Source organism: Orycteropus afer, unplaced genomic scaffold (assembly GCF_000298275.1).
Source record: "Orycteropus afer afer isolate SDZICR_OR568_19922 unplaced genomic scaffold, OryAfe1.0 scaffold00040, whole genome shotgun sequence".
Lineage (NCBI taxonomy): Eukaryota > Metazoa > Chordata > Mammalia > Tubulidentata > Orycteropodidae > Orycteropus > Orycteropus afer.
In genome coordinates, this window is record NW_006921627.1 from 8,696,054 (window position 1) to 8,709,342 (window position 13,289).

Genomic DNA, 13,289 nt, shown 5'->3' on the forward strand with positions numbered 1-13,289 from the left:
ATAATTTAACAATGGCTAAAAATTCCTGATGAAATGAAAACTTTATAAAGCTACACAGGAAAACAAAAAAACATGATGTTTGTCAATCTCTCCCGAGCCTGTATTAAGTATGACTGAGGCTATAGAAGTGAATGGAATAAAAAATTAGAACATTTGATGCAGCTTTCATAGAATGGTGCTAGAATACCATTCATCAAGATGGCAACGTGTCTGGTGAAATAGAAATGGAATGTGAGTTTGAAATTATTTAAAATCATCTTGCCTTGGATAGAATCAATTACTTTTTGTGTTTATATTGGGAGCTCTGGTAGCGTAGTGGCTAAGGCACTTGACTGCTAACCAGACGGCTGGCGGTTCAAACCCACCAGCCACTCCTCGGAAGGAAGGTTGGGCAATCCTACTTCCGTAGTGATACTGCCTCAGAAACCCAAGGAGGGGTCGCTATGAGTCAGGGCTGACTCGACGGCACATAACAACAACAACAACAAATTGCATTTACAATGAAGCCTCTTGTATTATAATGGGACTAAATGGGAGCTTAGTCACTCTAAAAAGTAAAACAGTCTCTTAGACTATATTGTACAATATAGCATTTATACAAATCTTTTATGTTGGTAAGTCACTTTTAAGAATCAATGATCAAACTTCTTTCTTGACATTCACAATATGTACCTAATAGTAGCAATTTTGCCTTAAAATTTTTTGTTTTTTCAATGCCACCTCAAGATAAGCATGTAGAGTTGCTGATATGGGTCCCTCATTACCACTTGCTCTCTGAGAAGGACCTGTTTGCACCCCCTTTTTTGGTGAGGTCTTTTGTTCCTCCAGACTATCTGAAATTCAAAATTGGTTTTGTATTATTTACACAACTTAACCCTTCTAACTACTTTTCAGTAGTACTAAAAAACATAGTACTTTAACTACTTTCATACTTCTTATGGAGAATCATAGCCATGGAGATTTTTTAAAATTAAAAATGTCAAAATACAGTACATAATGAAATAAATAGATGGTTATGCTACACTTTAATTATAGAAGTCAATACTGTGCTATCCAAAGAGCATTCTGACAGAAGTTTAAATGGGGGCTGGCTTCTTGCTGTCATCTACTAGCTCTTTCCATTATTTATTCACACATACTCACAGAGAATGCAAAGTAATTTTAATATTAGCCTACGCCAACTACAAATGTGGAGGTAAATCTAGTGCTACTTAAAAATGGAGGAGAAGAAAGAGGAGAAGGAGGAGAAGTAGAGGAAGAAAAAGAGGAAGTGAGGCACATGCCTTTTCGAAAGCTAAAGATCATTTTGCTTTTCTAGTTTACCTATAGGAGCTCTGGTAGCATAATGCCTAAGGCACTTGACTGCTAACCAGAAGGCTGGTGGTTCAAACCCACCAGCCACTCCTCGGAAGGAAGATGGGGCAATCTACTTCTGTAGTGATACTGCCTTGGAAACCAAAGGAGGGGTTGCTATGAGTCAGGTCCAACTCGACGGCACATAACAACAGTTTACCTACTGTAGGACAATGCTGTAATTCTCTGAACATTTATGACTAAAGTTTATTCACTGTTTTGTATTTTATGTTGTATTACATTACACATACAACACTTAAAAACCAAAAAACCAAACTCACTTCCATGAAGTTGATTCCAACTTACAGCCACCCCCACTGGGCTTCCGAGGCTGTAAATCTTTATGGAAGTTGACTGCCCCACCTTCTTTCTGTGGAGTGGCTGGTGGGTTTGAACCACTGACCTTCTGGTTAGCAGCCAAACGCCTTCTCCACCATGCTACCAGAGCTCCTCATTTTATTATTTTTTATAACACTCAAAGGTCCTTGTGAAAACTAAGGTGTTTTTAAAATGTAAACTTTTGAATGTTACTATTATAATATAATGTAAGAGTTAACATATTCATGTTATTACTGTTGCTTATTGCCATGGAGTGGCTTCTGACTCATGGTGACCCCAGGTGTGCAGAGTAGAAAAGCTCCACAGGGTTTTCAAGGCTGTGACTTTTCAGAAGCAGATTGACAGGGATGACATCATGGTGCTGCTGGGTGGGGTCAAATTGCCAACCTTCTGACTGGTGGTAGTCAAGTATTTAACAGTTTTTCCCACCCAGAGACTTCTAACATATTCCTAAAATGATGGTATTTTTATAGATCGGCTTACCTCTGACATATCATGCACCAGGAGGAGAGGAATGCTTATTGTAGTGATGTCATGGGTACAGCAAACCTTGAGTATATTTCGGAGTCCCATAATGGCAGGATCACGGGCTGTGATGTTTCCCGATTTCACATTGTCATCCACACATAGATGAAAAGCAACATGGATTTCTGAGAGATTAGAATGCCGTGTGATGTAAAATTCTCCTGTGAACAAGAGATACAATCATGATTTTCAAATGCATAAATCATGTTCATCGATGGGTTTGATAAATAACTGCAAAGCTAAAAAGAGATGAGCTAATAGAGCTGAACTAGAAGAGATGTATCAGGACCCTTCTGGGGCTCAGAAATTACTATAATTACTGCTCCTTAAGGAAGGAGACAAAAAGAACAGACAATAGTCAAGTTTGCATTAAGCTCATAAATGCGTTTTAAGTGAGCACTAAGGACCTCTGGTGGCATAGTGCCTAAAGCTAATCAGAAGGCTGGCAGTTCAAACCCACCAGCCACTTCTCAGATGGAAAACCTACCAGCCACTTCTCGGATGGAAGGTTGGGCAATCTACTTCCATAGTGATACTGCCTTGGAAATCCAAGGAGGGGTTGCTATGAGTCAGATTCGACTCAATGGCAGTGAGGTTTTGTTTGTTTGTTTTAAGTAAATAAATCAAATGTGTTTTCATCATTGCTATTTTGATGTAGAAACATAAAATGTCTTGCATAACTCAAACATAACATATAAAAACATGTTACCCAATTTTATGTCTTTCTCATTCTGCTTTTCCGCTCTCAATTCATGGGACCAATCTCCATCTAGTTAGTTGCTCAGGATAGAAACAAAAGAGCATTTGACCTTAACTCCTTTCTTTCTCTTATTGTTTGTTCCCCAATCCCCAATCCAATCCACCCCCAAGTATTTAAAGTTCTAGCTCCAACAAATATCCCAAATCTACACATTCTATTTTTATGGCTATCTTCATTCACACCAGCATCATCTCTCTCCTAGGTTTCTGTAATAGCCTTTTAACTGATCTCTCTTCTCCCATTCTTGTCTACCTACAAACCATTTCCTCCTAGCAACCAAAATGATATAAATGTAAACCAGATTATATCATTTCTCTATCGAAACCTTCCAACAGGCCCACACTGTTGGAAAAGAATGCAAACTCTTAATTGTGGTCTACAAGCCTATAGGAGGCTATCTGACCTGGCCCATCCTTGCCTATCTCTGCAACACCCTCTTGTCTCACCTTCTCTCTTTATGCTCTAGCCACACAGGCTTTTGTTCAGGTCTTCAAACATGCAAAGTTTATTCCCAGTTCAGGGCTTCTGCTTGAAAGTTTCTTCTCTAAGACTGTCACATGGCCGGCTTATTTTCATCAATCATGTCTGAGTTCAAATATCACCTCCTCAGAGAGATCTTCCTTGACTACCCTATCTGATATAAGACGACTTTCCCCTTCTTGTACATTATCCTGTTTTATTTTCTTCTAAGTACTGAAATACTTTGTTTATGCAGGTTATTTTAAAGAGGTTATAGTTTAAGCTTTATGACTAGAGAGTTTTTTTTTTTTTTTTCCATCTATCTTGTTTGACACTCTGTCTCTAGTGCACAGAACAGTACCTGGCACGTAGAAAAAACCCAACCTCACTGCCATCGAGTCAATTCAATTCTGACTCATACCAACCCCCGCTGGGTTTCCAAGGCTGCAAATCTTTACAGAAGCAGACTGCCTCATCTTTCTTCTAGAGTGGCTGACTTTTTGGTTAGCAGACAAATGACTTAACCAGTGCACCACCGGAGCTCCTGGTGCATAGAAAGTACTCAATCAATATTTGTTGTATGAAAGAATGGATGTTTCATTTAAATACTTTATTATTATTATTTTACTTGTTCATTGTCTTTCTCCTCCACTACATTAAAGGTTCCACGCAGGCAAGGATCATGTCTCTCCTAGTCCTTGTTGTACCCTAATGCCAGGTACAGTTCTTGACACATAATAAATTCTCAATATATATTTGTTGTATAAATAAAGGGGAGAGCCCAAATGTCTGACTCTAGTGGTGGTACCCCTTATACTATGGCAGTGAGTGCCTTAAAGTTCCAGAATTATTTATTTGCTTAGAAAATTATGTTTCTTATGTATTTGAAATCAGCCAAACTCTTGTCTAAATATTACATTAAAATAAAAAAAGAGAGTATGTTTTAGACCAACAGCTGAAATGGTGCTCTTCAAACTTTAAAGTCCATGCTCCCTACAATTTATATAGTCCCAGTAGCCAAGAAAAATCTTCCCATTTTTACTTTCTGTAATTTCTATCAATAAAATATAAAACATATAAAGAATATGTTTTTCCAAGTACATACATGCCTCACTAAAAATTCGGCTATCTCTTTTTAGGAAAGTTTTACTCCTTTCTAACACCAACCCTGTCCCCACAAATTTTGCTCACCTTTGGTTCAGGGTCATACCTTAGGATTTTACTTAGTTGTTGTTGTTGTTGTTATGTGCTGTGGAGTCGGACCCGACTCATAGCGACCCCTCCTTGGGTTTCCAAGGCAGTATCTCTACGGAAGTAGATTGCCCAAACTTCCTTCTAAGGAGTGGCTAGTGGGTTTGAACCGCCAGCCTTCTGGTTAGCAGTCAAGTGCCTTAGGCACTATGCTACCAGAGCTCCCTTTACTTAGAAAGTAGACTTAAAAATACTTATTATACTTTAGCACAGTACTTAACCTTCTTAGTCACCAGTGTACATAAGTTGTTCCTATGGATACCATTGACAGGCCCCAGGCAAAGGTCTTTTGTTTTATTTTTTAAACTTAACAAGATAAAAGAATTAATTAGATAAGCAGAAAAGAAACTATAGAAATGATAGTGACAGACAGAGACACACACACACAAAAAATGTAATAATTGCCCACAAAGTCCCTGAAAGACATAAACTGCTTATCAGAACCTTGGGGGACTGTATGAGACAATATCCTTCTTAGCCTAATGAATGAATGAATGAATGAGCATCCTATGCTCCTACTGATAACTCAGATGATAGAAGCCATAGGTTAAATATGGCAGTGGTCCCATAGTGGGCCAAACTAAGTGAGTAAGAGTCAGGTGCTGCTAGTCTCCAAATTGGCATTGATTGTTTGATCTTAAATGACCTACCTTTTAGCCTCATATTACACATTAGTAAAATGGGAGTAAAGGAGCTGGCAGTAGTAATCAAAAATAGTATGATATAGGAGCTCTGGTAGCATAGTGCCTAAGGCACTTGACTGCTCACCAGAAGGCTGGCGGTTCAAACCCACCAGCCACTCCTCGGAAGGAAGGTTGGGCAATCCTACTTCCGTAGTGATACTGCCTTGGAAACCCAAGGAGGGGTTGCTATGAGTTGGGGCCGACTCGACGGCAAACAACAACAACAACATAGTAGAAAAAGGACTAGATTGCATGTTAAAGCAGATCTGGTCTCTAGCATTTTTTAGTTGAGTGACCTGGGCCAAGTCAACTCAATTTCTTGACTCTGTTACTTCATGTATAAAACCAAACCAAACTGCCATCGAGTAGATTCTGACTTATAACAACCCCCACTGGGTTTCCAAGGATATAAATCCTTACAGAAGCAGGCTGCCTCATCTTTCTTCTGTGGAGCAGCTAGTAGGTTTGAACCACCGACCTTTTGATTAGCAGCCAAATGCTTAACCACTATATCACCAGAGCTAATACTTCATGTGTAAAATGGAAAAGTAATACCTATCTGCCTTCCTCTCAAGGTTGTTGTGAGAAACAGGTGATATAAACTGTAAATACTTAGATAATGATGAAATAAACTACTACTGGCTTAAAGACTATAAATAAAACTATTTCTGCAGACTTTAAAAAGTCTTTATTTAAAATTTAAGAGAATTCGTGGTTTGGGTCTTTTTAAATCTCCTGTAAACTTCCTGAATGTGTAGGCATCCTTTAAATGGAAATTCAGATATTACTAGGTTTGCTAACTGAAAGTTTGGTATTCTTTTTCCAAGTTTGGTATTCTGACTTACGACATATCCTCCTGATTTGGTAATAATAACGAGATAATGAGTTTTTTTCACAAAGAAGCCTAAAAAAGAAATACTGATATAGCAGTTAAGAGTTAAGTTAGAAAAGAAATCAGACATCAGTACCTCCAGAATAAGTAATAAGATTGGCACATTTTAAGAAAGCCACAAAATATGGATAATTTAAATTTGGATCTATGGGGAGAACTACAATGAATCCTGTCTCAATGAAGGTATTTTTAGATGGAGAGGAGGACGGTTTCCTGTTCCACAAAGTGGAGGAAACGGCATGTGGTGAGGCAATCCTGACTCTAACATTATCCACTAAGGTAGGACAGCTGAAGGTGGGAGGAAACTCGGAAGCTGATGACCACAAGCTAACTGGCTGGGACTGCCAAGATGAGTACCAGACATGGGTATGATATTTGTCTAGATTAGATGGAATGTGACCTATATGTAGAAGATCTGGGGGGAAGGAAATGTGAGCAAACTACCTTAAAGGAGGATAGAGCAATATTAAAAGCATGGTTGTTTCTGAAACTGTCAAATTATCAATTAGTTTAAAAGGCTTTACACTTTACAAAGTACACAAATAAGCCTTCCTTTTGTGTAAATGCCCTATTAGGCAAACACTACTAGGGATCACAGAACAAACAATCTGGATGAAGACTGAGAGAATGAATTTTCATTTGATAAAAACATAGCCAAGAAAATAAAGGAAAAGACAGCTGGAAAATTTGTGGTGAAATGGAAATAAGAAAGATTCTATATGAGATGATCACATTCTTTCTACAAGTTCAACTGTTTACATCTCTATGTATTTATATTTCAGAGTGAAAAATTGTTTCTTGGATAATTTTTTAAGAAACTAAGAAGTAATGTATAAGGGGAAATTTGAAGTAGCAAATAACTAAAAATCTTATGTAACTGAACAATTTTTCTTGCATGATCTGGAAGAAAGTCAGCGCTAGTATAAAAATAAAGATTTAAATCAGAAAATATCTGTGAAAGTGTATATTATATATATATATATATATATATATATATATATATATATATATATATACAGTCATATGTTGCTTAACATCCATATGTTCTGTGAAATAGGAAGTTACGTGATTTAGATGTTGTGTGAACACCATATTACATACAGAGTCTCTGGATTATAAACGAGTTCCACTCCTAAGTTGGTCTTTAACTTGATTTTGTCAGACTAGTTAGGTACAGTTCGTCTAACTAATTGACTAACATCAGTTAGTCAAATATTTATCTTAGTATATTAGTCTAGTTTTATGTATAACATTAAAGAAACACTTCCAAATACACTAAAACATCTTTAACATAAAACTATATAATAATAATAATGTTTTGGATGCATGTGATAACACAGTGCCCGTTTGTTATTAGGAAACATTGTACGTACCTTGAATTTTTAATATAATAGGCTTTACAAGTGTTGAGAACACAGATGTATATATATATATGCAGTCAGATGTTGCCTGAACAGATACTATGCAGCATATGACTGCATGTATGTGTATATATTAATAAAGTGTTGTTTTTAAGTGATATACTGACATTTTATAATGTCTATCACAAGAGTTTATGTTTCAAATTTATGATTTCAGTGTACGTTGATTACACCCACTCCTTACTTTTATCAACATGGTTAGGTTCTAAAGACCAGGTCATTGGTGAAAATCTGTGTTATGAGAAAATAGAAGATGATACATCAGATCACAAAATGGAGGATGACTACATCATTACATAACTGCCAAATTTTATCTGAATAATCAGGGCCGAGCCAAGTTGACACATAATTTTAGCCATCACAGCAGAAGTTACTCTCACCTCACACCTTGGCTTTTGTTACTACCAGATGTATGCCATTAACACGCAAGACAGTCAGATAGTCACAGAATGAATTTTCATTTGATAAAAACATAGCCAAGAATAATAAAGGAAAAGACAGCTGGAAAATCTGTGGTAAATTTTTTTTACTATTATTGTAAATGTAAAATGTTGGATAATGTTGGATAATGAATATTTGATAAGTGAAGAGTAGGTGTACAAAAAAAAATAGTAATTTAAAGTAAAACAATACTCACCGGGTAAAATATTTAAATAGTTCCTATCAGTATTCTTAGTCTTATCATCACGCCCTCCATTTCGGTTTCCATCTATTCAAAAGATAATATAACATAAAAAAACTCAGCAACATATGAAAACATATTATCAGTACTACTCTTAGAACAATCACAACAAACTGTAAATATTTACTAAGGACATCCTATGTGCCAGGCATTCTGCTACATGCTTTACATGAATGGTCTCATTTAATTCTTATAAAATCCCTGTGAGGTAGTTACCAATATCATCTTCAGTTTATAGAAGGGAAATGAGGAAAAAGGCCTAGATAACTTAATCAAGACACACAGATAAGTGGTGGAGACAGGTCTTGAACCCAGATACTTAGATTCCAAATCCTATTGTCATAACTATGTTAAACTTGCCAATAACTTATTTTTCACCTGGGAAGCTCAGGCCATTAATTTAACTACACGTAAAACAACTTCACTAGAGAGCTGTCGTGTCACTATTTTTATTTTTAGAATCTGAGTCACTGTAGCTGATATACTTGTTCAGGACTACAAATAAATGGTTAGCAGCACTGGGGATCACTTCATATTCATGATTTCTCATTTGACAGTATATACAATTTATTTCAAACAGATGGGTAAGACTTTGTTTGAAGTGGAACATTTCTTTTTCAGATGTTCAACAGTTTCTTTTTTTTTTTTTCTTTTTCTTTTTTAGAAGGCATGATATAACTTAGAAGAATAAATGTGGGTAAAATAAGAAATATCACTGTTGATATGTTTTTAAGGCTGAATATAAATTATTATACATTCATTCATACATATATTTTTAATAGAAGATACATCTAATTTTTTGAAAAATTCTATCAGAGCTTACAAATGCAAAATGAGCACTTTATATTTATTCCAATAACATTCAAAACTATTTTGGAGTTCATTTTGGAATGGCCTTCAGCATCAGAAAATCACCTGAAACCAGTCAGAACTTCAAATGAGTGAACTGCAAATGCCAAGAGAATATGATCATTTTGAAAGCTTTCTGAATAAAAGTAACTTAATATTTCTACCCAGTGACTACTTTGGTGAGTTGATTTATAACACTGTCTGTTGTAAATGCCTGTATCATATAAATAGACAGGGTGACAGAAGGCTGTGTGTTGCCAGAATCCACATTTAATATAATATTCTGTTTCTAATACAGAGCCACACAAATGACAGGCTTTGAAGAAATGTCTGATAATAGACATTTGAACAATCAACAATAAATAAGGACCCTAATTTTGCTCACATGGAGTCTAAATAAACGGTCCCCCCTTAGTAAACAAGAAAGAACAGTTCATAGTCCATTCCCCTTGCCATGTTTTAATGGTAATACCTGTTTAGCAATACAAAGAGAATGGTGATTTTTAATTTTTTAAAAAAAGTCTATAAAATATCTGTCAAAAACAAATTCTTATTTTACTATTTAGGAGCTCTGGTAGCATAGTGGCTAAAGCACTTGACTGCTAACCAGAAGGTTGGCGGTCAAACCCACCAGCCACTCCTCGGAAGGAAGGTTGGGCAATCCTACTTCCGTAGTGATACTGCCTCGGAAACCCAAGGAGGGGTCGCTATGAGTTGGGTTTGACTCGACGGCACATAACAACAACAATTTTACTATTTATCACAGACTATGGATATATAAAGATGTCTAATATAACAATCACAGTAAGAAAAATGATGGGATGTCTTAGAATTAACAAGCACCTCTGTATCAGGATGCAAATGTGTAGAACAAACACATGGGCATGCACAGAAAAGGAAAAGACTGAGAAAGTATTTCTACAAAACTCTTCTATAACAGCAGTTTTGCTTTTAAAAGAAAGTTGTCTTTTATAAGCCTACTTGTTTCACTGACTCACTTAAACCACAAAGTAGTTGCTTGAACAAGAACAAAATAACATCATGATGTACATGTATTGGCTTAACTGTGTGTGGTTAAAAAACTTCCTGTCATTTACTGCACACTTTTGAGCTCTCATAAATATACTTAGAATCCTCCTCCTTCTTCCACACCTGTCATGATCTCAATCTTCATGCTTTTAGTCACTACTAAGAATAATATTAAAATGCTTCTGATCACATTATTACTAGTTTGGATAAGATGGAGGAAGAAGATGGTAGAAGACTAAGAGGGCATAATGTAACTTTCGAAAAGATCCTTTGTTAAAATATACTTCTGCACTGATTACCTAATACTCAGCTTGCCTCTCTCACATACACTACATATTGCCACAGCAAAACCACAGTCACCCTTAGTGGGAGTGTAAACTGACGGAGTCTCTACAGGGAGCAATTGCTAACATTATCAAAATGATACAAGCTTGTGTCCTTTAACTTTGGAATTTCTCTTTGGGAATATAATCTATAGATATGTTCCTAGACATGCACAATGACACATGTGCAAGGTTATTCATACATTACTACTTACAATAGCAAAAAATTAGAAACAGATTAAATGGCTGTCATTAGTGGACTGCTTGATATTAAAATATCCCACAATGAACTACTACGCAACAGTAAAAAGGTACGAGGATGCTCTTAATGTACTGTTAGGAAACGATATTCAAAATAAAGTATTCAGTGACAAAAGGAGAGTGTAAAACAGTATGTATAGAAAGCTGATATATGTGTAATGGGGAAAATAAGTAAGTACACACACAGGCTTATATATACATAAACTCATGCCTAGGAGTACACATGAAAGAACGCTGGTTGCCTCAGGAGAGGAAAATTGGGTGGCTGCTGGGCAATGTACTTCCATAGTGATACTGCCTGGGAAACCCAAGGAGGGGTTGCTATGAGTCAGATCTGATACCACGGCATTGAATTTTGTTTTTGTTTTGGTAGGACGGGTAGGAAAGAGACTTTCAGTGTATGTTCCTCTGCACGGTTTGAACTATGAATCTGAAGAATGTTTTACCTGTTTAAGAAATGATTAAAAAAAAAATTTTTTTTTTAAAGTCTACTGAGTATTAAAAAAAACTATGTTGTTGTTGTTGTTGTTGTTATGTGCCATCGAGTTAGCCCCGACTCATAGCGACCCCTTCTTGGGTTTCCGAGGCAGTATCACTACAGAAGCAGATTGCCCCATCTTCCTTCCAAGGAGTGGCTGGTGGGTTTGAACCATCAGCCTTCTGGTTAGCAGTCAAGTGTCTTAGCCACTTTGCTACCAGAGCTCCTATTAAAAAAAAAAAAAAAAACTATAATGAACATGAATCAGCAAGTTAAGACTTGATAGCCACATTCCAGCTTTAGGAGAAAGGGACAAAATCTAATTACATTGGGAAACAGGAAGAAAGACCAAGCAAAGACACAACAATATCTCTTTGTTTACTATAAAACTTGTAAACAAACTACAGTTGTCAAAAAGAAAAAGAAAAAAAAAATCCACAGTACCTAAAGCAAATTTAAAGGTATGACCAGCTCCAGTTATTAAAATTTGTCATATTTTATTTCCTGGGGACCACCAACAACTTTTCATAGGAAACAGTAAATGACTGAGAATGTATTCAACCCAGACTAGAGCATGTTTTGTGATTTTTGCCTGTGATATAATGTGACAGAAAAATAAGAAAAATACACTTTACAAATACTTCATTGTGAAGATTACCCTTATAATTAGCTCCTGACTACAAAAATTTATAGTATTAATTTATTTTATAAAGAAAATACTTTTTCTACTTTCATTTTTTAATGAAAGAAGTGCAAAATTACTCTGTAATTTGTGTGAGAGCCTTTTATTTTACTCATGTCTCCCCTTAACTCTCTTTTAGTGTGTAGATAGAAGGCTTCTCTGGAGAAAGATGCCAAGAATCTTTTCCACAGCTTTAAAAACATTTTCCACTAAATTTCCCAGATATTTAGAAAGGACATCTACATTGTGAATAACGATTAAAAAAAAAAGCACTCATTCAAAGACTTTTTTCTTATAAAAAGACCAACCAACCAAAAACAACTCATGTAATTGACTTCATGCTACTTACGTGGTCAAAGATGGAACAAACAAATGGTAACTATTTGGTGATACCTTTTACTCTATGATTTCAATGTCCTCTGTAGTAATAAGGAGCTCTGGTGATGTAGTGCCTAAGGCATGTGACTGCTGACCAGAAGGCTGGCGGTTCAAACCCATCAGCCATTCCTCGGGAGGAAGATTATGTCCATTTTGTTGTTGTTGTTGTTGTTGTTATGTGCTGTCGAGTCGGACCCAACTCATAGCAACCCCTCCTTGGGTTTCCGAGGCAGTATCACCACGGAAGTAGATTGCCCCATCTTCCTTCCGTGGAGTGGCTAGGTGGGCTTGAACCGCCAGCCTTCTGGTTAGCAGTCAAGTGCCTTAGGCGCTATGCTACCAGAGCTCCCATGTCCATTTTAGAGATACAGAAATTGATTCAAAAGACCAACAACTTTTCACTGGGTACCTACTTTACCTATAACTGTTGTTGTTATGTGCTGTCATGTCGGCCCCAACTCATAGCAGCCCCTCCTTGGGTTTCTGAGGGGTTTCTGAGGCAGTATTACTATGGAAGTAGATTGCCCAATCTTCCTTCCACGGAGTGGCTAATGGGTTTGAACCACCAGTCTTCTCATTAGCAGTCAAGTGGCTTAGGCACTATGCTACCAGAGCTCTTAATACTGACATTGAAAAAAATCCAGCTTTTGTTAAGGATCTTGAACAAAACCATGCAAAAAAGGAAATTAAAAACAGATTTCAAGTTTATAAAGATCTTGAATTTTGTTCTTAACTTCCTTCTTCCACCTTTCTACCACTACAATTTTCTATGATTTTAATGATGATCCATTGCAAAAACGGCAAGGAGGCCACATGTTCTGACCTTCTCTAATCCCACAAGAGGAAGACAGGATTACCAGCAGTAACCCAAGGCCTATTCCTGCCAGGCCAGACATGCTGCCTCGCTCCAGCCCTTTCACCAAC

At 36.7% G+C, this 13,289-nt stretch overlaps 1 protein-coding gene across 1 annotated transcript in view; it reads right to left on the minus strand.

The window, feature by feature from the left end:
• Nucleotides 1–13,289, minus strand: part of CUNH12orf4 (chromosome unknown C12orf4 homolog) — a 48,838-nt gene that overhangs the window by 13,341 nt on the left and 22,208 nt on the right. The window contains exons 8-9 of the mRNA XM_007937188.2: nucleotides 8,321–8,392; nucleotides 2,176–2,378 (exon numbers count right to left, since the gene is read on the minus strand). Of these exons, the coding sequence (XP_007935379.1) occupies nucleotides 2,176–2,378; nucleotides 8,321–8,392 (275 nt within the window). The remainder of the gene's footprint in view (nucleotides 1–2,175; nucleotides 2,379–8,320; nucleotides 8,393–13,289) is intronic.